At 41.4% G+C, this 27,031-nt stretch overlaps 1 protein-coding gene across 1 annotated transcript in view; it reads right to left on the reverse strand.

Moving 5' to 3' along the window:
• Window positions 1–2,320: 2,320 nt before the first annotated feature.
• LOC123649055 (zinc finger protein 736-like) overlaps window positions 2,321–27,031 on the reverse strand; it is a 45,322-nt gene continuing 20,611 nt past the window's right edge. Inside the window, exon 4 of the mRNA XM_045566984.1 lies at window positions 2,321–2,424. Within this exon, the coding sequence (XP_045422940.1) occupies window positions 2,321–2,424 (104 nt within the window). The remainder of the gene's footprint in view (window positions 2,425–27,031) is intronic.

Below are 27,031 nucleotides of genomic sequence, written 5' to 3' on the forward strand. Positions count from 1 at the left end.
GGCCAAATTTTATCAATGAAACCTAGTGTTTTGTGGCTTCAGAGAAGGCACTCCAAAGGGGTAGTTTTAGGAGGAATGGACTGAGCTTCCCATATTCCTGGAAAGAGTAGGGGTCACACGGGGCTGATTCTACTCAATTCTTGGTGTCCCTAGAATGAGAGAATGGCAGGGGAGTGACAGGTGAGCAGTGAGCATGAGGGAGCAGTCAGAACAAGCCTCCCTGTGTCCAGTGAAGGCCCCGGGGGCCAAAGTCCTCCAGCTTACTGGTCACAATTTTGAGTCAAGATGAGTAAACAAGAACAAGAAGGACAGGAAAACCAGAACGACTTTCTGAGCTCCCTGCTCACCAGGAGCAGGATATCTAAGGGTGTAGATTTTAAAGGTCAGCAAAGCAGGTCAGAATCCCAGTCTGCTATCTGCCTCACCCCTTGGTTCAGGAAGCTCCAGGTGGACAATCACCTTATGTCAGCCAAGCTAGAATACTCTGCCTACACTCCAGGATCATAGACAAGTTACAGAGAGGCCCCTGTCTGGCTTGGGACTTCCCCAGCCACCTCTCCAGAGACAAGTGAGGTTAAGAGCTATAGGGGTGTTTTGATGTACCAAGGAGACTGGCCTCTTTCAGTTTAGGAAAACATCTATGGAAACCTTACCAGTGACCCAGGGACTCAGAGGAGGACAGGATTCATGACTTAGCCCAGGACAAGCTGCCACTGCCTACTGCTTCCTGAGTTGCAAGTTTTCCCTGCTAGAGTCCTGGGGCTCATGTCTATCCAGTGTGCCCTCCTGGTTTTTGGCAGCAATTGTTAGGTCTGAGCCCAGAGGGAGATACACAGAGTCTGAAGTATAGCAAACTGCTGTTTATTTAGAGCATCTGGGTGCAGATGGGTGGAGACCAAAAAAGCATTCACCCTGAGGGAGGGGAAAGGCTTGGGATTGATGGAGGGTTTTTTTCAGGGAAAGTGAGCAATCGCTGCAGAGACGGGGTGTGGGTATCTGCCTCCCTATCATGGTGGATAGGAATGCTTGCGTTGCTGCCACTGTCTGTGGTCCTGTAATTCTTTGTGGTCAAACTTAGATTTACAACCCTGGATTCTGCAGACTCCTGAGGCTTTGTTTCACAGGCATTATGGTCACCGTCTAAATATTACATGCTATACCTACTTTTCAGGTTTACACCCTAAGCAAACCTAACAAAAGATATTCCACAATAGCAATCACCCGGGAAATTCAAATCAAAACCATGATAAAATATCACCTCACATCTATTAGGATGGCAAATATCAAAATGAAGACTCCTAACAAGTGTTGGCAAGAGTGTGGACAAAGGAAACCCTATATACAAATAATTGGTTATCAATAGGGAATTTAGTATATGCTCAGCAGTAATAAGCTTCCCAATGACACAGTATGTTGAAGAATTCTAGAAGGGGTGCAGACAAAATAAATTATATTACAGTTGAGGAATTTGGGCAAAAAGATTTTAATTTTCTAAACTTATTTAATACTAGAATAAATTAAGACGAGGAATAATACTAGGTTTTCTTATGTTTAGAAAGATGCTATATATTCCTACAAAACTGCACCTCCATAGAATTGGAAATAAAAAAGCAGAAAATATGAGACTTCTGTCCCCAGTGATTCTAGGATTTCTGAAACAAATTTCAGTATCTCCACTCTTCCCCTCACACATTTCAGACATAAAGCAAAAAGGGAACTTAAAAATGGAACTGTGTGCATGGTCACTCCCACCTATAATACTGGCACTTTGGGAGGTGCAGGTGAGAGGATTATTTAGGGCCAAAATTTTGAAGCCAGCATCAGAAACATAATTACATGCCATCTCTACAAAAAAAATTATCTGGTCATGGTGGTTCATGCCTGTAGTCTTTGCTATTTTAGAGGCTGAAGTGGGAGGATCACTTGAGCAGAGGAGTTTGATGTTGCAGTCAACTATTATCAGGAACTGGACTCCATCTGGGACAACACAGCAAGACATTGTCTTAAACAATGGTTTAACATACAGCTTTAAAAAATATATAGATACTCAGATATCCCCAGAGTCACTAGTCCATCATAAGCTATGCAAAGACCATTGCCTCTCACTGAACTCTAAGAAATATCACTACAGGGGCAGTAGAGTTCTTAGAGGATTAAAGAGAATGGGAAAGAAGCTTTCCCTCTATGAGAGGAAGAGAAACATACTCAGGCTTCTCTAAAGGCATGTCTAATTGAGCAGAGCTTCCCAAGCCACTTTTAAAACTTTGGCTTCTTTCTTGACGTTCTGACCTCTCGCCTGTGTTATCTGCTTCACTCAATCTCACCTACCTGGGTGTTTTGCTGTTGTGTCCTCTCTCTTCACATTCCAGGGCTCTTTCTTTTGCTCCAGACACTTGATCAGGTCTGGTTTAGAGGCAGCAAGACCTGTTTTATTGGAAATAATTCATTTTACTCTTGCTGGCAATTCTTTAATTACTAATCTAGTACTGCCCTTAATAGAGAGAGCATTATAGAAGAGTCTAGACAATTATTTCTCAAAATATTGTTTCCTGACTCTTTAGAATGAAAAGGAAATATCTCAAATTTACAGGCCCTGAGCACTACGTCGCACTACCAGCAAAGAAAAGGCAAGTGGTATAAATTGGATCCTAAGATGCAGGCAAAAATTTCCGTAGTCTGAATTTCTAGAGATACCAATAATCTAAAATGAAGGACACATATGAGCTCAAAAAAGGGGAAAGTTTAAATCAAGATGAGACATCTAGAGATTTTCTATTCTACACCACAAATTCTCCAAATTTTCTTTGAAAGCAGGGCTCTAAAACTCATTCATGTTATGTAGAAACTCCCAAGAAACAGTCTACAAAGGAAGAAAATGAAGCGCATAGTGTGGAATAGAAATTGTGTATTGAAGTTTTCCTTACCCAGAAAGACCAGGTTGCTGTAATTCTCTAACATTACATTCCTATACAAATTCTGCTGAGTATTGTCAAGGCATTCCCACTCTTCTGGAGAGAATTCTATAGCCACATCCCTGAATGACAACTCTTCCTGAAAAAAAATACATATTTATCAGTGTGGCTATGAGTGGAGTTCTAATTTGACTTCAAAAAAAATGAATGTTCCAAGGACTGTTTTTGACGTATAACTGACTATAATTATCCAACACAATTTTTTCAAATAACACAGTGATATTATTGAAAGTATGTTTTAAGTCAAACAAAGGAGGATGCATACAATATATGAACCATTGTATATATGATATTTATCTGGAGGATAATGTATAAAATTAAGGGCATCAACACAGGTATATAAATTTGGGTGCTATATTTACATCCTATAGGATAAGTTGTCTGTATTTCTCATTATAGAGAGATATTGTGAGTTAGAAGGTATCTTCAAAATTTTGATGTGTATTAGAATAAACTGGAGATCTTGTTAAAATGCAGATTTTGACTCAGGAGATCTGCGGTGAGATCTGAGTTTCTGCATTTCTAACAAGCCTACGAGTGAAGCCAATGCTTCAGACGCAGGGAGAATGTTTTGGAAATATCCACTAAGTCGTGGACTTTGGGCTTATCCCAGTTCATCTGAACAGTAAACAAAGTTGAGAACCTTCATTATTCAAAGCAATCTATAAGTAAAGAAAAACTGGGAAGAAAGGGAAGATTCCAGATTAAACATGAAGGCACGTGCACATCACTCAGTAAATCTTCCCAATGCACTTATTAATGAAAATAATGTACTTTGTAATTGGGGAATCAGTGAGAGAGCACATTAACCAAGTAAATGAAATTAACAACAACTTTAATGGGACAAACTGGTATTAGGCACTATTCCACACAGGAGGATAAAACACCAATGCTGTCGTATTAGTGGCCCAAATCAAATAAGAGGTAATCAAGGAGAAACACCAGTTTTATACAAAGTTCAAACTACAGATATCTCCCATGTTCTCTAATATGTAACAGTGTATTTAAATAGTTATTTTTTAGCATCCAACAGACCAAGTGTCTGGTAATCTTTATCTTTTTCTGAATTTTCTGAGTTATCCTGGGCAATTAATGCCATTCTCTTTGTCCTTTTTCTTAATCTTACTCTGGATAGAGCTGACGGAGAATCCAAATGGAACCTCAAGAGTGCATGTTCCCCTTCGTCACTCACATCCAACGCCCTGACCCCATCCCCAGTAGGAATCTTGGACATCCACACTATTCTATATTGACCTGACACAAAAGGAACATTTTCAATATTACAGGTCATAAATTTATCATGAAATGTGGCCACAGCATGTAGGAATCTTGGATGCAGAGATGGAGGAGAAGGCTCTGGTATATAGGGGAAAGGATTTTAACTAGCTCCTTGACTATCATAAGAAGAAAGGGAAAAAAGTAGTTAAAACACACTCGTTAGGCAGAAAGTTCAAACGTAAAGAAGTTTGCAAATTCTAACCATGTAAATTCTACAAGTCATTCCAGGAGGAATAGTGGGTACGGCCTTTTACCTGTGACAAACTTACTGGAGAGGCATCCATTTCTTCTTCTTCTCCTCCTGTGCTGGGATTTCTTTTCACGTGAGATTGTTTTGACAAATTAGAATTGCATCTTGAAACCATGCCCTGCAGGAAGTCAGCACATTATCTCCACCCGTTTCCACAATATCCACAGGCAGGAGGACCTTGAAGTACAGAAAAGGTGACACTCCCTGTCCCTTGTCAGAGGAAAGAATCACATATGATTAGCTCTTTCATGGAGATAAAAATGTAAGTTTCTCCCTTCCTCCCTCAGATGCCCTCCCCAACACACGTGCCAGCAATTTCTGTTACAGCAATGGGAATATCGGCCACACTGTCCTTCCCCCACTGAACTCAAACAGATAAAGCTCTGTGACCTCTCTGTAAAGCAAAGGCTGAACTCAGCTCTCAGAAATGTATCTCAGAGCCCTTGTGGTTGGCCCAAGCCTCACCTTAGAATCACGCGTGTTACTTAATTAAAACCACATGGATGCTCCACCCCAGATCAATAGACGGAGTCTGTGGGGAAGGAACAGGTGGTGGTAATTCCTCAAAGTGGCTATGCGAGCCTAATGAGAACACTGGCCTCTGAGGTACTTGGCTAAAAATCGCCTCTGAAGCTTCAATGTGCACATAAATCATGGTATGGGTCCCTCTCTAAGAAATGTGAACGGCAGGTGTTGGAAGGGGCCATGAATTGGCTTTTGTTTAACGAGTCCCCTGTTAGTGTTGATGTTGCTCCGTTTAGACCCATTATCAGTAGCACTCAACTGGAGACAGCAGGCACAGCACACACAGTGCCTTACACACAACCCGCTTATCACAACACAAATACTTTTGGTCCAAAGTGAAGACCACACATCACCATTCTGTAACATAGCATTCCCTGTTAGCTCTTTAAGTTTTACTGAGGCTAGAGAAGACAGCAATATCTGAATACATCTGCATTGGGAAAACAGCATGTGCACATACATTAATGCAGTGTTTATGGAGCAAGTACTGTATGCTCACAAATATGGTACAGTGCACTGTGCAGGGTCCCTCACATTGTGTGAGGTAATCCTCCTAATACCCTAAAAGGTGGGCCCTAAGTGTCCCATAATTTCCAGCAAAATTTAGAAGTAGTGTCCAGTTTTCTATTTGTCTTCTTACACAGCTATAGGAGGTCACTTGACAAGGTCTAGAAAATTCTGGGCCCCCACCCCCAAAAGTCCCTTCAGGTTTATAAAATCCATGTTGATCTTTTACACAGCAGAAAATGTCTCCTGTCTGTTTTTGTTCATCTTCAGTCCAAGTCTGGTCCTGTCTTGTCAGTCCCAGGTAGAAGCCAGGTGATGTGTGAAGATTCCAGATTTATCCAATGCACCCTATATTTGGGGGCGTTACAGTGAGGGAAGGAAAACAGGAGGAGAGATCCCCTATGGAGCCTGCTCTAATGCACCCTGAAGAACCTCAGGCCTTGGATTCAGAATTCGGAGCTGCAGACTCAGGTCTCTAGAGAGACATGGATTCAGTGGCACCCTCTGCCCATTTCCTGGCACTTTGGCAAGAAAAGGAGGCAGAAGTGGAGTTTATCAATCCAACTCCATGAACATTCACTGTTTGCTATTTGTGTTGGGACTCCATAGTCTCTGAATCAGCTTCAGGTCTGAGGATTTCAGGTGCATTGACAGACAGGCTGGAACTGCTGATGGCAACCTTGCCAGAGTGCTTTCCTAGGAATCTGGTCTAACTATGCTGTAGATGAGACAGCAGACCCCAGATGGAGTGGAGACCCTACAATGTGCAGGATTTGGGAGAGTCACGCTCTGTGCTTCACCATTGTGGGTTAGGGGCTGGAAGCTGAAGAAGGAATCTGGTGGACAAAACCCCTCTAGTGTGAAGTCTGGTGGGTACCTTTTATTTTTATGTTGCATTTTTTAGTTCTAGGAAGGACTGCGGAAATAGGATTTCAAGTTAAATGTCCCCAGCCCAGAAAATCTGTCCACACTGTTCAAAAAGAAAAAATATTTTATTACTCAGTTAAACCAGAATGTGATTGGCATAATAGGCCATCCACTGATTCCAAAGAGACACAAAAAAGTCACTACTTTATATAACTAAGCAAATCCAAACTTTTACATATAAGTTCTCAACACAGATAATAGTTTTCAAACAAGAAGACTTGACAGCACTATTTATCTTACAGAGTATATACCCTGAATTTGTTTGGTAATTAGGGAGAGCATCTGTGTTTGCTAATTGGTTTTATTCAATTAAAAATACACATGTCAAGTCTACATAACAGGAGGTAGTTTTGCAACTTAAAACTAGGTGTTAACTGATGTTAGGGTGCCACCTTCATATGGAAAGTGTGACATAGGGCACAATCAGCTTTGATATTTCATTTCAAAAGATGGCTCCCAGGTACAGAACAAAACATTGCTGATGGCATAAGTCTTTATTAGCTTTTACAAGTATTCACACACATTTCAAAGAGTCAAAAAAGAACTTATAATTAAATATTTTTGAAATAAATGTTTTATAAAAGTGTATGGGGGAAAAATATCTTTCCTTATTTTCAAGTTGAAAACTTAAGCCTCTTATTTCCACTTTGTATTTATACTTACAACAGGCAGATCCACGGATTTTGTCATGACTACGTGGGTGCCTGATTCAAGCACCTGAGTGTGGCCTTGGGTACACTGTGCACATGAAGGAGGGTTTGGTTTGTGGTGGGGATGCAGAAAGGGGCAGGTGCTGTCAAGGACTCATCTGCATGGGTGAGCAACAGTGCAAGATGAGTGGAAGGCCTGGTGTGTTCTATGGACACTGGCCCAGGCAGGGCTCTTCTCTGGCTTATTCCTGTGTGCATGCAGGCAGATGAAATTAGGATCAAGTGGTCCAGAATCTTAGGTTAGTTAAAGGACCAGGTTGGTGCTGCAGATTCAGGGTCTGGGTGGGGATATGGCAGGGTGAGAATATGGAAGGGTGGGGATATGGCAGGGGTCCTCTAGGTACCTGTTTGAGTCACTGTTTTCAACAGTAACTCTAGGAGCAAAGAGGTGGTAATCTTCATTCTTGAAAGTAGAGCTTTGCCGTGAGTGTGGCGTGACTCATCTAGTCCTCTAGACACACGTGTGGGTGTTTGATGGAAAACTTTTGTAAGGAACATGCTGGAGAGGGAATTCCTGAGGATGGCAACCTCTCCAGTAAGGTGACCCAGTCATTGTCTAGTGTGCCTGTACACAAATGGGCAGGAATTGCATGGTGATAGCAGAGTTTTGGTGGAGATTTGACCTCATAACTCCATCCCTCTGTGTCCTCAGTCCTCACTGACCCCAGGAGTAGATGTGGTATCATGGGACAATGTGTGGTTTGAGATGTGTGTGAGAGAACAGAAACTCCCTTCCCCAAGACACCTGGAGACTCCCTTCAGCTCAGGTCTTCCTGACCCACCCAGGGTGAGATTCTCAAGTGAGATGCCAGTTATCCTCAGCTCTGCCAGGTCACTCACTGCAGACACTTGGCCTCAGTGTCAGAAATCTGAGCACAACAAACAATTCCCCTTTCTTTTGATATATCTCCAGATGTTTCATTGGAAATTTTTACATCTTGAGCATAAAGGTGTCTTTACCAGAGCTTTGTTTGAAAATCAGCTAATGAGCAAGAGGAGCATGGTTTATAATGTGTGGTGAGGCCTTTCACACTGATGCCTTGATGCGTATGTGATGATACACAAAAGAAATTCTGATCCATGCTAAGTAATTAAGCAGATCATAACAGCATTGAGAGCAGATCCTCTTGTTGTTATTATACTGTGTGCTCTCTATGAATTGAGAACCACATAGCCACCTCTCCTTTAAGTACTTAGATTTCCTGCTCTCTAAAGTGCATTGTTTAAAGTAAATGTTTTTCGAAATAGTTTTTTCAAATATACTTTGAAGGCATTGGATCTCTCAAAATATTTTCTAAACTGGTTTACACTCAACCCACAACTGATTTTTAATATTTATGCTATAAACATTTTTTTGTAGTTAACTGTGTTCCAAAATTTTGTATGTAAATGTTTTCTATGCATGTTTAGCCCAAATGAGTTCCCATAATATGGCCACCGTATGGGAGATTTCCAATGGGAAAAAAAATCACAGAATTTATACAGAGCAGAGCCACCAGCTGACACTGAAAATCAAGCACTTCAAGGGAGAGGAAAATGTACAGAAATTTATGCTGAACAGGATGGCAAAATATACTAATACAGATTTAATAGACTATAGGGGAAGCCATGAATATTCAGGAACAGAGAAACATGAGCATGCACAATTAAGCTTTAGGTTACTTCATGGGTCCCATGCTCAGAAAGTGGCAGTTTTATCATGATTCAAGTGTGGAATTTTCAACGCTCTGATGTCAGCAGGTGAAGCAGCATACACAAATCAATCACTGTGCATTCTCTGTGGACTGTGGAGAACCACCTCAAGATTGTTGGCCTCTTGTCAGGAAGGAATGCTGGCCAGATGTTGTGCCAAAGTCAGAAAAAAAGGAGGAGCAGCATTAGGTGGTTGAGTGGAATCAGAAAGAGCTGCTTCTGTTTAACCTTGTGGAAAAAAAGATAATGGTGTTTAACAAGAGAGGGTATAGTGAGGCATGTCTGATCTCCCATCCTGTCATGGCTTGTCTATCAGGTTTAGGGTTTCCTTGGGTCTCTTTGGCCAAGAGGGGGTCCATTCAATTACTTGAGAGGCTTAGAATTTTATTTTTATTTCTCAAAGGAAAGAGAGATTGGACACACTCCCTCATGCACTCTTCATTTTGGAGTTTAGACCAGCACTAATGTTAGAAATTATAAAGGTGACAAAACAAGTTTTTTTTTGACAATAAGCTACTAAATTACAAACAGGACCCAAGACCATGCAAGGCAAAGGTTAAGTCATGACTGCAGGCCATCAACACTTAGCAGATCATATTGAGTCTCTGTCATCCTCTATGATTAAGATAAAACTTAATCTTACAACATTCCTTTCTACTGATTGCAAAGCATGTATAAAGCCAAACTAACCGAACCCCCTTGGCTGTAATTTTTCAAGAACTCTTGGTATTGTGAAGTTTGGGGTAATGATCACTCACATTTGCCTCAGAATAAACCTGTCTCAATAATTTTACAGATGGTTTTTTTCCATTAACATATCTATGTATGTGTATATATATATATAGATAGATGTATACATATATATATATATATACACGACTTATGTATTATTTATCTATCTATGGGAAGGACATATGAAATATTAATAAATGGGAGTGAAAAAACAGTCCATCTTGTGAGCAAAATAAATCAGCTCTGCTCCCTCTCCACCTAGGTAACAGGAGCCCTGCAGAGCTCTGAACATCTCTAAGGAGCCCAGCAGACAAAAGGAAATGTAAATTTTTTCACAGTACTAGACCTATGGACTAAAACTGCTTTTTACCATCTCTCTCACAGCCTGGAGAAGTTCCTGGATGACAGCATGGGAGACAATCTCTAGACATATCTTGAGGGCAAGGTCACTTTATCCCTAACACAAAGGGAAGGGATGCAGCAATTTCACAGAGCAGATTCCATTATCTGCTTGCAGTTAAGAAGAGAAGGAGGGATATACAGCAATCAGCAACAATCAACTATATTTTCTTTTCATCCCCATAAAAGCAGCAGTGAACCATTCGGCCCATCTGCTGGAATCTCCCTTCTCTTTCATTGGGATGCCAGGCCATCTTCCTGTTTCTTCTCCCCACCCCCTCTATTTCCCTCTCTCTCTCTCTCTCTCTCACTCTCTCTCTCTCTCTGCATTTATATATATATATATATATATATGTATATATAATGTACATATATATATAATTTTCTCTGTCATTCTAAAGGATAAGATAAACTTTTACTTTTATATAGCTTAATGTCTGTGTGAGAAATCTTTCTCCAGCTGTGCAATTAGCACCTACTAGGTGTTCTGCCCTAACAATTGGTGGCCTGCCCAGGGTATTTTCTCCACTTCCACACAGGTAGAAGCCATTTTTTCTCCCCTGTGGCAGAATTGTCTCATCCTCTCATTTTCCTACCTCTGGACGGAGAGATGCTTCAGTCTTGAAACTGCTCCCTCATCTGCAATTGCTAGTATATCCCCCTTGGTCCCTTCAAATTATTAGGAATTGGGTGAGTCACTTGCTCTCCGGAAACTTTGGGAATGCTCTTATACATGAGGTGCAAGGTGGTAGCTTTTTGGTTTGGTCAAGGAAATACCTGGTGCTGGTCTACCACTCGGGAGCGGGGCATGGAGAGACGCTTCCTAACTGCTCTTTCCTGGGGGGGACAATGCCCCCATTAAGTCTTCACCCAGTCCCAGCTACGCCAGGCTATGGGGAAGACTTCAGGGTCACAATCTGAGTCGGAGTCTGGGGAGGCCTGTCTGCTGGGCAGATTGTTAGGTTTTGGTCTGACGTCAGATTCTTTGGGACACCTGATGTCTGATCAGACCTTATTGTCATCCGAGCTGGCGACATCCTCTCAGATTTTTGGCACATCTGTCCATCCCTCAAACATCCTTTTCTTTCTCCTAGTTGCCAAAATGGGCAACTTCAGGTCAGAACTTTGGGTCTCATTGACACCACTCTCACACCCCATCCCAAATGTCAGTGAACTAAATGACCAGGACATTTGGCCCGAGAATGGATCTCTTCATTATTGCTCTACTACTCGATATTCTCTCACTGATGGCTGGTGAAGTCCTCCACTTTCCAGCTTTCTCCAATCTTGCTCGGCTCTCTGGTCTTCACTCTGCCTGCCTCGTGTTACTTCTTACCCCTGCCTCTCTCTTACTGATCTCACTTTCTAGATGTTGTTTCTCTTTGAGAAGCCCTGCTCCTCCTTCCTCTTCTCAGTCTCCGTTTCTCCCACCTGGCCCCAGCTGCTCTGGCTGGCCATCCCAGGACTCCCTTGCCTGAACACCAGCCCCCTTTCTGGGAGGCTGCAGGGTCAGAAGGCATTGCAAGTCAGGTGCCCAAATGGATGAAGCCAGGATGAAATGCCAGCCATTTTCATTCCTGAAATCATTCTCCTCTTTGCTAATCTAGATCCTGACAGTAAGAAGGCACAATGCATTCTGGCAATGTATTCCACCTCCCAGTCAGCCCCAATATTCAGTGTTACCTCTAAAAACTTGAAAAGCGGCCTCAGACTCCACAAGCAGAACTTTCAACCTGGCCTCTAAGGTCTTTGAGAGCCTGGATGGGGAGAGGTGAAGACAAAAGTGAGTAGGACTGACAACAGTTCCCAAAACAGAAAAAAGCTTTTCAAATAGTGGCTGCCCCTGTAAAGGAGTTTTTCCAGAGGCAGTTACTCAGAAAGCCCCCAGGCAAGAAGACAAGAAGGCCACACCCTTCTATGAGAGCCCAGCTGCACCCGAAGGCTCAATTTCTGTGACTGTTACTATCACACTTTTAACTGTTGCTCTCCCAGGATCCTCTCTAAAGAATGCCGCATCAGCTAAACTGGTGACAAAATGCTGTCTCCGCCACACATCTCTGGCAGTGTCCCCTGCTCAGGTATTTTCACTCCATTTTACAAAAGTTAACTAAGTAACCTTAAAGTGAGGGACCTCTCCTTTTGAAGTGATGGTGATGACAGCCCCGCGTTACTGAGATGCTGCCTTTCCAAGATAAAAGTCCAGATTCTTGTGAAAGTCTCCACTTGGGGTACCCTCAATTCAGTATGGGTGTGTCTCACCTGGGGAGCTGATCTTGGACCACCCAGTGTGGGACCAATTAAAAGCCCAGCCTTAGCAGGCAGCCGGGTGCTGGAGAGACCTGAATTCAAGCTGCACAAAATACTTTCAGCTTGCAGGATCCTGTCTCCACTGCATACTGCAAATCCGATCCCCTTTGAGTTCATTGACTCCCTGACTGTCTCATCCCTCTAGAGGGGCTCAGGATCGAGAGGTCAGTGAGGCTGCTTCTCCCTGAGCCCTCTTCTCACACCATGACTGTCACAGCCTTGCACCCTTGAGAGGTTCCACGCAATTCTGTGAGGCAGCCAGGCTCGGGCTTGCCCTCATTTCACAGAAGATACAAGTGATTCTTGGCCATAACTGGACCTGGAGTGTGAGCGGCCCAGGCCCAGGCCCCTGCCTAGCGCACCAGGCCAGGACTAGAATGGTGGAGCCAGCAGCATCAGACACAGGGCAGAAGCTAAGGGAGAGTCCAGAGCCTGAAAATCCACTCCTCTATCTGGACTGTGTTGCAGATTCACACTCACCTGGAGTGTCCACCTAACCACACACCCAGGACTGTAGAGCTCTGGAGGCTCCCCTGTCCTTATCTCCTTCCCTGGGCTTGTCCCCTGGTAGAGTGAGGAGAGGGTGAGTTCTCTGCTGCTGCAGCTCATCAAGGAAGGCCTGGACTCATCTCGGTTCTCTGAACCAGCTTATACCAATCACTCCACAGAAGCTGCACTTTAGAGCCTCCGGGTGTTAGGTCCCCTCCCCAGGGCCCAGCACCCCACACCTACCTGGACAAGTGGGTCTCCTTTCTGCTGGGGAGGGTGCTGCATGGACACATCCACCACCAGCAGCCCGAGGACCTAACTTCTAACTGTGGCTGGCTATCCCCTCTCTGTGGCCGCACATCCTGCGGCATCTCAGCCATCTACCACTGCAGCTGGGGATCACCTTAACCCTCACAGTCCAGGGGTTATACCAGCACAATTAGGGAGAGCACCGACTAAGTGCCCCGTGGTGTCTGATGTCTAGTAAACCTTACAAGCTGCACTTGCACTGGAGAAAGCCTCCTCCTGGCCCAGACTCCCACTGGCTTCTACTTAAGCTCCCATGCGACAGCCACAACCCACAGCTGGTTCAGAAGCACCAAAGAGGCTGGACAGATCAAAGCTAACCCCTAGTATGAGTCTACTCATCAGTTGGAAAGCAAAGTAGCTAAGTCTGTGGGGACGTGGTTGCCAAGAGTATCCTGGCCCAAACAAGGAAGGAAATAAAAGATTCAGGTGGGGGAACCCCACCCCAGGCTACCCTCCTAAGGCAGCCCTATTCTCAGGCCCCTCTCCTGGACATCTGTCCCAGACACCCGTCCCAAGAGCCCTGGCAGGAGTAGGGAGAGCTTAGGGTGTGACTCTAGGAGGTACCCACAGGGACCCCAGCAGAAGCCCCTTCCCACAGTCTCAACCTGGTGGTATGAGGATCCCCAACGTTGACCATGGGTGGCACCTCTGCACGTGGACACTGCGGGAGTCTCCACTACTCTGAGCCCTCCAGGCTGGTGTCCTGAGATTCCCAGATGCCAGACTGTGGGCTGGGGCAGGAGAGGCAAACCGTGACCTCCAGACCCAGGCCAGGGCCCAGTGTCCGTCAGTGCAGCTGGACAGGTTGGGAGGAGAAGGAGCAACAGGTCCAGGCTCTAGACTCAGTGTCCAGTGTCTCCTGCCGCACCCCCAAACCCTACTCTTGGCCACCTCCATTGACCCCACTGCCACCCCGTGGTCACCTGCCAGCCATGGGACCATTCTTGCCCACTGGCCAAGCTCCATGCTCCACAGGTGTCTTCACATCCTTATGCCCCCTCTGGTCTACCAGGGAACACACTGGACTGGGAGGGGAAGGGGTAGGAGGAAGAAGGGGAGGGGCGAGATACAGAAGGTAGAGGGAGGAGCAGTCCGGAGCTTTCTAAGGCTAGCCCAGGACAGCGGTGGGGTCCCACTGAGGGAGTGCCATCCCTGCTCTGGGTACCTGGGGTCACCCTCACGTCTGAGCAGAAGGGACAAAGTGGGGCCAAGGAGTCTGTCCTGGAGTTCTCCTGGGCCCAGGTCCAACTTTCCCAGGCTCTTCTATAAAACGGGGTCCCACCTGCACTCTCCAGGGGCCGCCAGATCAGAGCCGGCTAGTAGGGAAGGTGTGTCCGCTCCGAAGCCCCACCAGTGACCTGCTAGAAATCCCTAGCTCCCCAGGACCCTTCCCTGGGACCCCAGGAGGACTCTGCAACAGGTGGGACCGAGATGAGGCCACCAGGTGACAAGAGACGAGTCACAAACACACCCTGATGGCCTTGTGTCCTCACAGGGCTGTTCCCAGGTTCACTGTGTTTTTACACAGAGAAGGTTGAAGGGTGCCGCAGAGCAGATCACGAGTAAATGTGGGTGGAGAACCAGGAATAGCCCCCGCCCATCAGAAGGGCTAAGGCTTCCCGTTTTTAAGTCCCAGGGTAAAGAGGGAAAGAGCGCACCTCCCTCCTTAGTGTCACCAACAGGATGCTGAGCCACTGTGGGACAGGCTCACTTTGGTACCTAATCTTGCAACAGAAGTTGTTTGCAAGAAAACAATAAAAGACCCCACCATTTATTTCTTTTGTTTCCAAGTTTCCTGGGAGATAGAAATTCATTGATTGAAAACTACAGGAGAGAAAGATGGGAGAGTGGTAATGACCTCCTGGATTTGTGCTCCTAGAGAGGAAGGCATGGATCTCAGTCTGCCACAATGCTAGAGGATCGCTCCCCCACAAGAAAAGCGGTGTGAATCCATGGAGAATCAGAGTGGGACACAGAGAGCAAGAAAAGACTGAGGTGAACGGGAAATAAGATCGTGAAAATCTTGAGAGTGTAAGACGGACAATAGGGACGGGAGTGTGGTACGGCTGTACCCACCTCACCTGTGAGTGAGGTGGGTTCAGCCCCACAGGAAGCGGCCTGTTTCCCCACTGACCCACACTCCCACTCAATTAGGGATCTGCCTGAAGCCAGTGCAGAATCACTGCGGGAGACGCAGGGCTCTGTGGAGAGGAGACAATAGTTTGAGGCATTTTGGAGCCCGGAGCTCTGTGGGTGGACTGCAACTGGCGGGAGATGGTTTGTGGTAGGCTACAGCGAAAGACACCAGGGGGATGCCGAACTGTCTCCTTTAGGCGGGTGGCTGGGCTCCCTCTATCCCCAGCTCCCACAGCCCCAGCAGGACCCTGAATATTCGCCCCAAGCCCCAGCGATCTGTTGGCGGGCAGCCGCCATTATCAGGGTCCACAGCCTAGCTGCTACAGAGCGATTGGGAACTGAGGGGCTCCCTGGGTGGTTCCCTCCCCTACTCCATGGACTCCCACTAGGAGCTCTGCCTTTGCGTGAACACTGAGTGCTTCCCCAGTCCTGAGAGAGTGGAGTGTAGTCCTTGCGGATGTTGGGGTGGTTCGGACCATCGCCCGCAGGAGCTGCAGCAGCCTGGGTTCTGGGCGAACCAGGGCACTTCCCCCTCCCCCTAGCCACTGTCTTTTGAGCAGAGAGAGGCAGAAACCACCTTGGGAGAGGAAGAGGCAAGGAAAAAGTCGCTTTCCGTCTGCAATTAGAACAGCCCAGTGGCTTGACTCTCAAACTGGTTTTGGGTCAAATTAATTCTCTGGGGCTGGACTCAACAGGAGCAGCCCCCCAGCTGAGGTAGCAAAATCCTGAACAACACGTGAAGGGCTCCCTCTAGTGACAGAGGAGGCAGAGCCTAAGATCAGGGTGGACGATGTGCCTCTATCCAGACTAAAGCTGAAAGAAGGGACCTAAGGATTGATCCAGATGGGAAGGGCTCAGCGAAAGAATTCTGGGAGTATAAAGGATCAAGCTGAAATCTTGCCCTGAAAATCATCACCATTTTAAAAAAACAATTATGTATCATCCTGTAGTACAGATGTATCAATATTTACCCACCACTCTATTCATGAACATTTAGGTTGTTTCCAAATGTTTGTTCCTTATAAACAATTCTGCAGGCTACATCAGTAAACATTGTGAATGCTTGCTATTCTAGGATAGATGAGCAGTAGATATGTTGGGTCGTAGGACCTACTTGTTTTTTTTTTCTTTTTTTTTTTTTAATTTCAGCATATTATGGGGGTACAAAAGTTCACATTATATATACTGTACATGTCCCGCCCATCCCCCTGAGTCAGAGATTCAAGCGTGTCCCTTCCCCAGACAGTGCGCCTGGCACTCACAATGTAGTTATACCTCCATCCCCTCCCCCCACGCCCCACCTCCCCGAGTCAGCACCTTCAAGCATGACCATTCCCCAGACGGTGCACAACGCACTCATCATGTAGGCATACACCACCCATCCCCTCCCCCCACCCCCACTTCAGTCTGATGTCCAATTGGTATCATTCACAAATGTGCATTTAGGTGATGATCAGGGAAACCAATTTTGTGGTGAGTACATGTGATGCTTGTTATTCCATTCTTGGGGTACTTCACTTAATATAATGGGTTCCAGCTCTGCAGGACAACCAAAGAGATGTCATATCACTGTTATTTCTTATAGCTGAGTAATACCCCACGGTATACATATACCACAACTTACTAATCCATTAAAGAATTGATGGGCGTTTAAGTTGCTTCCACATCTTTGCAATTGTGAATTGTGCTGCTATTAACATTTGAGTACAGGTGTCTTTGTCATAGAATGACTTTTGTTCCTTTGGGTAGATGCCCAAAAATGTGATTGCTGGATCAAATGTTTATAGCAGCACAATTCACAATTGCAAAGATGTGGAAACAACCCAAATGCCCATCAATTCATGAGTGGATTAGTAAATTGTGGTATATGTATACCATGGAGTATTACTCAGCTATAAGAAATAATGGTGATATGGAGTCCCTTTTGTTCTCCTGGATAGAGTTGGAACCCATTATATTAAGTGAAGTATCCCAAGAATGGAAAAACAAGCACCACATGTACTCACCAGAAAATTGGTTTCCCTGATCCTCACCTAAGCGCACATTTGGGATTAACACCAATTGGGAACCGGACTGAGGTGGGGGTTGGGGAGAGGGGACGAATGTGTAACTACATGATGAATGCATTCTCCACCGTCTGGGGAATGGTCACGCTTGAATGTTCTGACTCAGAGGGATGGGGGTGGGGGGAGGGGATGGGCGTATAACTACATGATGAGTGCAATGCACACTGTCTGGGGAATGGACACCCGTGAAGTTCTGACTCTTTGGGATGGGCGGGAGATGGGCAGTGTATGTGGCCTACACTTTTGTACCCCCAAGATGATAAGCTGAAATAAAAATAATAATAAAGTGGAATTTAAAAAATGACATATGTATATTGCCCATGTCCCACCCATCCCCTGGAGTCAGAGCTTCAAACGTGTCCATTCCCCCTATTCCCTTCCTATTCGTGAATAAACATATAAATGATAAATTGAGATGCTTAGGAATACTTTCTATGAGTGGGACACTCAAGTGTTCTGGGGATGTATAGAGGAATAAAATATAGTCACATGGTAAAAAAATGAGATATGTATATATAATGAAATACTATTCAGCCATATAGAAGAAAAATTCTGGCATTTTTAATCAAATGGATGAAACCGGAGAACATGTTAATCGAAATAAGGCATTCACAGAAGGACAAATTTCTCATAATGTGACTTATATGTGGAATCTAAAGAATGGAATCTCATTAAAGTAGACAGTAGAAGGGTGGTACCAGAGGCTAGAGTTCTTAGGAAAGTGTGGGCTTCAGGGGAATGACTTTCAAAGGATATATTATTTCAATTAGATAAAAAGCATAAGTTAAAGAAATCTATTGTACAACATGCTGACTATCGTTAATGATGATACACTGTATTTTTGAAATATGCTAAGACAGTAAATATTAAGTGTTCTTCACCACAAAAGCAATAACTATGTGAGGTAACGCATTTATTATTTAGTTAGAAGTAAGCATTAGACAAAGTATGTATGCTTGAAAACATTATATTTTACATGATAAATACATACAATGTTATCTGTCAATTGAAAAATAAATCAATACAAATTATGAAAATATAGCAATGTTACATTAATGAGCCTTTCTCATAGGCACAGTTAAGTAGTATCAAAACACAAAGTCTTAATGCTGTTTTTGTCATTCTGTGTGACAATCTTGACCAAAGAAATTCTGATACTTACAAGCACATTGAGGATCCACCACAGTACATGGGAGTCACCATTGCAGTTTAAGGCTTTTAAGTGCAGGGCACCTGGGGTTCATGATGATGATGTCGATGATACTGAAGACACTAAAGAGGTAGATGGTTCTAATGGTCCCACATCTGGCCAATCTGAACACAGAAAACAAGTTTGCATCCCAAATCACTGATAAAATGTTTCAATCCAAAAGCTGCCATGATCTCTGACATTCCTTTAGACAGAATGGCCAAAATGTTGACCATAGTTATGGGACTAAGAATGAAAGTATGGATTTTGCACCTTACACACTGCAATGAGAGAAGATAAAATAATGTAAGATAAATCCTCTAAGATGGCAAAATCAATCAGGAAAAGAAAGATCCAAAATTTAAATCCATAGAGGTCATTCTATTATTCTCTAACACTAAACATATACACTTGTAAACAGATTCTACATGGAAGCTTATGTTGTACGATATGTATTTCGTAGAAAATTAAATTCAAAATTCTTCACTCATCATAAGCTATTCTTAGGAGTTCAATTCTAAGACATATTTTGATAAAGATATTTCCAAATTCCAATGTGTCTCTTTATGTAGTGCTTACAATATACAGTCCACTGTCATTAATTATTACTTTACCTATTATAATTATTCTCATATTGATGACACTATATGCTAGGATTCAATGGAATTTTCCTTTTACAAAGTTAAACAATGTTTTCTGCCCGATTAAATCCTCTGTCAGTCAGAATTGTTTGTCTTTGTTTGTACTCTAGGGTTTTTACTTTGAGCTCAGGGCACTACATCTGTATAAGCACCATTAAGTAATCAGAACGTTGCATTTCTTACCTATAAATGACCTTAAACTCTCCAGTTAAAACAGTTTTCGCCCAATTAATAAATCCTGCACATCTCACTAGATCTGCCAAAGCATTGTGTGAAGTGGCATAGGGTGGCGAGAACAATGAGAAAGCTGTATCCCTAACACAGGCAAAAATGATGAGGGACTTTGATACATTTGTGGCTGGGAATCAAAATAAAGTGACAGCGAATAACTCAGGATAATTACAAATCAAACATACTGAATTGCCATATAAATTTAGATAGCTGGTTTCTGGGAAAATGTATTCTTCCTGTGTACAGAATCAATGCCCTTTCTTCACCCTAGATATTTTGAATCTCTTTCCTCGAGTCACAACCTCAAACCAACAGGAGTCATTACTTCTAATTATAAAGCATCTGTTATATACCTAACACTAACCTTTACTTGCTCCCTCTGTATAAAGGTCCAAACAACCTCATAAATTATGAAAAATACCCAATGTATCACTTAAGAAATTGGCCCAATAAAGTCAATAAATTTAATTATACCAATTATAAAAGTGAAAAAAACTATAACTAAAAAAAAGAGGCCTAAATAGACTTCTAAAATTAAAAAAGAAAATATAGAATGTAGTAAATAAATAAAATGTAAGGAAACATATTGTGGAACTACTCACATCTCTAGATTATGTTATGATAATTGTCAAAATAAAATCGGTCTTATAATTTCTGATCAGGTCATATAAAGAATACTTCAAAAACTTTGAAGTGAAAAAAATTATATATTAGGTCTAGCTTGAGTAGTGAGCAATTTCAAACAGAATATTTACATGAGGATATTCTCAACCAAAAGCCATAAGATGTTAGGGAAATTAATTAACTCAATCTAAAGCAAAAAAAGGGTTGCTTTCAGAATCTTTGAGATTTGTAGTTTGCTAGTAAACTATCAACACTTTTGAAATTATCTTTTTTCTCAATTTTTTTATCAAAATATGTACACATCCACATTCACAGAAACAGAATTACCTGCCTAGTAATTCTGTTATACCCAAAGATCATCTTTAGAGGGATACATTTGTTAATTTAATTCCATGTAAATAAACAATGAGTCTGTATGTTTTTCACAGGCCAGAGAGGTCACATGTTCAAAGAAAGATGTAGGATAAAATGTTATACATATTCACTCAGGGTTCAGAAATATATGGCTTTGATTATACTCTTGGACAATATTCATTATGACATTATAGTAACAATGTAATTACAAATATAAGAAAACATATAACTGATGGGAACATTATTTCCCAAATTATTTAGAGATTCAAACCACTGGGAAAATGAATAACAAAATACTTCAGTCTATTATGTAACCCGATATTATATCATTGCCTTCCATTACCCACAACTTTAAGCAACATTAAATAGGTTAATATTGATGGCAAAATAACGCTTTATTCAATCCATGACACTCTTGACACATTAACAATTTTAATTTATTAAAACAAGTATATTTATAGTCTAAAAGAACAATTTTAAAATCCACTGTATTTTATTATCCTAGTGTGTAATAATTAAAACAATACATTTCTAAATTTATAGCTCTTTCTTTCTTATTATAATGCAGAATATGAGTCTGTATACCTAGCTCATGCATCACTTAAACCCTGTTCTTAGTCAAACAAAAAGCATCACTTCAGTTACATATTCTTCATATATCTCACTTTTCAGTCTTTTTGATTTTCCATGGAAATGTACACGAATGATGCCAACCTAATATGTAAAGAACTCTAATAGCTCTGATGCAGCAACAATTAACCATATGGCTTCAAATTAACTCTAGGAAAGAAAACATAGCATCTAGTGCTGTGAGAGTTGTATTCCATCAATATTTTCTTTTCAATAAAGGAAAAATGAACACTTTAAATGTAATTATAACTCAAAAATTGATCTGCTCCTTTTAAATCTACATACAAATAAATTACGTAATTCCCTGAACAGAATTACTCACTGTAATCAACACCCTGATTTAGAGTAATGTATGAAAGTGTTAGTGCCTTAATGCTTTCTACTGTGAATACTCTGATGTTTACTTAGGCATGATTTTTAATATTTTATCAAATTTACTACACCTCTAAAGAATCCTGAAGTATGAATACTTTGTTGTTTTCTAAGTTATACACTTTACACTAATATTTTTCCACATTCATTATATTTGTAGATTTCCTATCCAAGAAAAATTCTCCGATATTGAGTAATATTGGAGCAAATGTTGGAAGGTTTCCTGTCAGTATAAATTACCCCATATACAGTACGATCTGTGATGTAAGTGAAAGTCTTTGACTAGGTTACATTTTTACTGTTTTCTTTCAATACAAATACACATTCATTCTAAGGCTTATATTTTCAGAAAGCACTTTCCACAGTCATTACACTTATCCCACTTTTATCTAGTATGATTTCTTTCATGTTGAGCAAGATGTGAGCACTTATTAAAGACTTTGTCACATTTTTTTTAGAGGATTTATGTCAGGTATGAACTCTCTTACATAAATAAAGGTTTGAGGAAAAAACTTTGCTACATTCTTAACATTTGTAGGTTGTCTCTCCAATATGAGTGCACCTACGTCAAGTAAGGTGTGAGCAATGCTGAGACGTTTTTCAATATTTTTTTCACACTTGCAAGGTTTTCTCCACTATGACTTCTCTCATGTCAGACAGGATTGATTACTGCTTAAAAGCATTTACACATTCACCACATTTGTATGTATTGTATCTCGTACATATTCTCTTAGGTGTAGAAAGGATTGTGCACCTGTTAAAGGCTTTGCCATAATCTTCACATGTATAGAATTGCTCCCCTGCATAAATTGTCATATGGTTAATAAGGATTGACTGGTGGTTGAAAGTTTGGCCACATCATTTACATTTTTAGGGTTTCTCTCCAGTATGGATTGTCTTATGTACACTAAGGTGTGAGCACTGCTTAAATGTTTTGCCACATGCTTCACATTTGTAGGGTTTCTCCCCTGTATGAATTCTCTTGTGTACAGAAAGTTCTGAGATGCTCTTAAATGTTTTGCCACATGCTTCACATTTGTAGGGCTTCTCTCCTGTATGAATTCTCTTGTGTACAGAAAGTTGAGAGAGGCACCTAAAAGCTTTGCTGCATTCTTGACATTTGTATGGTTTCTCTCCTGTATGAATTCTCTTATGTATGACGAGGGTTGAGCTCTGGTTAAAAGCTTTGCCACATTCTTTACATTTATGGGGTTTCTCTCCTGTATGAATCCTCTTATGTACAAGAAGGTCTGAGCACCGCTTAAATGGTTTGCCACATTCTTCACATTTGTACAGCTTTGCTTCTATATGAACTCTCTTATGTCTAGAAAGGTTTGAGCTCTGTCTAAAAGTTTTTCCACATTCTTTACATTTATATGGTTTCTCTCCAGTATGAATCCTCTTATGTACAAGAAGGTGTGAGCACTGCTTAAATGTTTTGCCACATTCTTCACATTTGTAGGGTTTCTCCTCTGAATGAATTATCTTATGCCTACAAAGGTTTGAGTGGGAGTTAAAAGCTTTGCTGCATTCTTCACATTTGTAGGGCTTCTGTCCAGTATGAATTCTCTTATGTTTAGAAAGGTTTGAGTGGTAGTTAAAAGCTTTGCCACATTCCTCACATTTGTAGGGCTTCTCTCCAGTATGAATTCTCTTGTGTTTAGAAAGGTCTGAGTGGTAGTTAAAAGCTTCGCCACATTCTTCACATTTGTGGGGTTTATCTCCAGTATGGATTCTCTTATGTAGAATAAGGTTTGAGCACTGCTTAAATGTTTTGTCACATCCTTCACATTTGTAGGGTTTCTCTCCTGTATGAATTCTCTTATGCTTAGAAAGGTTTGAGTGGCAGTTAAAAGGTTTGCCGCATTCTTCACATTTGTACGGTTTGTCTCCAGTATGGATTCTCTTATGTAGAGTAAGGTTTGAGCACCGCTTAAACATTTTGCCACATTCCTCACATCTGTAGAGCTTCTCTGTTGTATGAATTCTGTTATGATTATAAAGACTTGAATAAGATTTCATGACTTTGCCACATATTTTACATTTGCTAGGTTTTGTGCATGTACTGCTTCTTTTACATTTCGTAAAGTGGGAGAACTGATTAAAGGCCTTGCCGTTTCCTTTACAGGAATTCTCTCCTATTTGGAATCTCTGAGATTGAGTCAGGGTTGGTGATATATAAAAGGATTGGTCACATTCTTTAAATTTGAAAGTTCTCTCTACATTATGTCTTATCTTATGTCTATTGAGATCTGAAGATTTACTAAAGACATTCACACATAGATTACATTGAAAACTGTAGCTGTCAGTAGTTGACAAACATTGTGTGAGTCCATCATAACATTCTTTTTGCCTCTTATTCTCACTCACACTCTCCCAGTCTCTCTTTAAGTGTAAATTTTCAAGACCAGAGTTTCCGAATCTTCTCATTATCAATTTTAGGAATGGATCATTTATGCCTCGCTCTGGCAAAAGTTCTTGGGTGTAATGAAAAGACAGACCTGAAAGAAATTATAATAACAAATTATCTTCCTTACTAAGTCAAATTACTATGCATTTATCACAAATAGAATACAAAAAATTGTACCAAACTCATTACGAAGAGAGCACTATAGAATACCAGAGATTTTAAATTTTCATAGTTATATAAACTTAAAAATATACTGGCCAACATGACTTTTAGAGAACTCTAGTAACCAATTAAAAGATTACAGCACTCCAGATGTGCACAATACTGGCAGCCACATAGAAGGGGAAGAAAGTGTTGTTAGTTACATTTATTCACCAATACCCTTAATCCTCCTTGATACAGCATGGTGACTTTCGTAGCAAAATCCCCACTCCAGGAAAGATTCTTCTCCAAAAGGAATAAAACAGCTGGCATATGTGACCATATATCTGGCATGTTAGGGTGTTTCCAAACACTAGGTTCTATCTCCCATGACAAACACATAATTCTCTGGTAACAATATGCACATTCAAAATACAAATTTCAGTAGCATAATAATAATAGTACATAAAATATTTTAATTATGCTATAAAATTTGAAAGCCAAAATCATAAAATTAGTTATAACAATCTGTAAATGTATATGCAATATAAAAATATATAATTGTTGACACCAATAACATAAAGTTGAAAGCAGATGTACAGATGAAGAATTTTTGTATGCAACTGAAGTTAAGTAGCTACCAGTATAATATAGGTTGTAACTCTGAAACATTTCAGGCACTTCCCATGGTAAACACAAAGAAAATATTCATACAGATACACACAAAAATAATAAAATAATCAGGGAAAAATTGAAAGCATTCCCACTCAGAACTAGAACCAGACAAGGCTGCCAGCTGTCCCCATTACTTTTCAACATAGTATTGGAAGGCCTTGCGAGAGCTATCAGGCAAGAGAGCAGAATCAAGGGTGTCCAAATAGGGACAGAAGAGATCAAACTCTCACTCTTTGCTGATGATATGATGTTGTATCTGGAAAACCCCAAGGACACAACCAAGAGACTCCTGGAATTAATTAATGAATTCAGTAAAGTCTCAGGTTACAAAATCAATACACACAAATCAGAGGCATTCATATATGCCAATAACATTCAATCGGAGAACCAAATTAAGGACTCAATACCCTTCAAATTAGCAACAAAGAAAATAAAATATCTAGGTATATATTTAACTAAAGAGGTAAAGGGCCTCTATAGAGAGAACTATGAAACACTAAGGAAGGAATTTGCACAACACATAAATAGGTGGAAAACCATACCATGCTCGTGGATTGGAAGAATCAATATTGTTAAAATGTCTATACTACCCAAAGTAATCTATAGATTCAATGCAATTCCTATTAAATTACCAACATCATTTTTCATAGATGTAGAAAAAATAATTATACACTTTGTATGGAGTGAGAGAAGACCCCATAAAGCAAAGGAAATTTTAAGCAATAAAAACAAAATGAGAGGTATTGATTTGCCAGACTTCAAACTATACTGCAAGGCTGTGGTTCTTAAAACTGCCTGGTATTGGCACAAGGGCAGGTACACAGACCAGTGGAACAGAACAGAAAATCCAAATATAAAACCATCCTCATATAGCCATCTAATCTTTGACAAAATAGACAAAAACATACTCTGGGGACAAGAATCCCTATTCAATAAATGATGCCGGGAAAACTGAATAGCCACATGTAGAAGACCCAGCAGGACCCACAGCTTTTACCTCTCACAAAAATCAAATCATGGTGGATTACAGATTTAAACCTTAAATGGGAAACGATTACAATTCTAGAAGAGAATGCAGAAAAGGCTCTTACAAACATTGGTCTAGGCAAGGAATTTATGAAGAAAACCCCTAAGGCAATCACAGCAACAACAAAAATAAATGAATGGGACCTGATTAAATTGAAAAGTTTCTGCACAGCCGAAGAAACAGTCATGAAAATAAACAGACAGCCTACAGAATGGGAAAAAAATTTCGCATACTACACATCAGATAAAAGACTGATAACAAGAATCTATTTAGAACTCAGGAAAATCAGCAAGAAAAAATCAAACAATCCTATCAAAAAGTGGGCAAATGACATGAATAGAAATTTTTCAAAAGAAGATATAAGAATGGCTAACAAACATATGAAAAAATGCTCAACATCCCTAATCATCATGGAAATGCAAATCACAACCACAATGAGATACCACTTAACTCCGGTGAGAATGGCCTTTATCAAAAAATCCCAAAACAACACATGTTGGCGTGGACGCGGAGAGACAAGAACACTCATACACTGCTGGTGGGAATGCAAACTAGTGCAACCCCTGTGGAAAGCATTATGGAGATACCTTAAACAGATTCAAGTAGACCTACCATTCGATCCAGCAATCCCATTATTGGGCATCTACTCAGAGGAACAAAACTCATTCTGTAACAAAGACACCTGTACCCGAATGTTTATAGCAGCACAATTCACAATTGCAAAGATGTGGAAACACCCCAAGTGCCCATCAATCCACGGATGGATTAGTAAACTGTGGTATATGTATACCGTGGGGTATTACTCAGCTATAAGAATTAACGATGATACGACATCTCTTTGGTTCTCCTGGAGAGAGTTGGAACTCATTATATTAAGTGAAGTATCCAAAGAATGGAAAAACAAGTATCACATGTACTCATCAGAAAATTGGTTTCCCTGATCATCACCTAAATGCACATCGGGGAAGGATACCAATTGGATATCAGACTTAGATGGGGGAGGGGGGAGGGGACGGATGCTTGCCTACAGGATGAGTGCATTGCGCACCGTCTGGGGAATGGTCATGCTTGAAGGTGCTGACTTGGGGAGGTAGGGGGCAGGGGGAAGGGATGGAGGTATGACTACATGGTGAGTGCCAGGCGCACTGTCTGGAGAATGGACATGCCTGAGGCTCTGACACAGGGGGATGGGCGGGACATGGACAATGTATATAACCTGAGGTTTTGTACCCCCATGAAGAGCTGAAATGCAAAAAAAAAAAAAAAAGCAATGAGGCATAAAGGAGGAAAAAAGAGAAAAAGGAATGCCAAATAGTGATAAGAATTAAATAAAATACAGGTGAATAGTAAGTCTTTCTCATTAAGAAAATTCTAAAAGTATTTATGCACTGGACTTTTCATTCAAAAGACATACATTGAATAAATGGATTAAAAAGCA

Source organism: Lemur catta, chromosome 13, assembly GCF_020740605.2.
Source record: "Lemur catta isolate mLemCat1 chromosome 13, mLemCat1.pri, whole genome shotgun sequence".
Lineage (NCBI taxonomy): Eukaryota > Metazoa > Chordata > Mammalia > Primates > Lemuridae > Lemur > Lemur catta.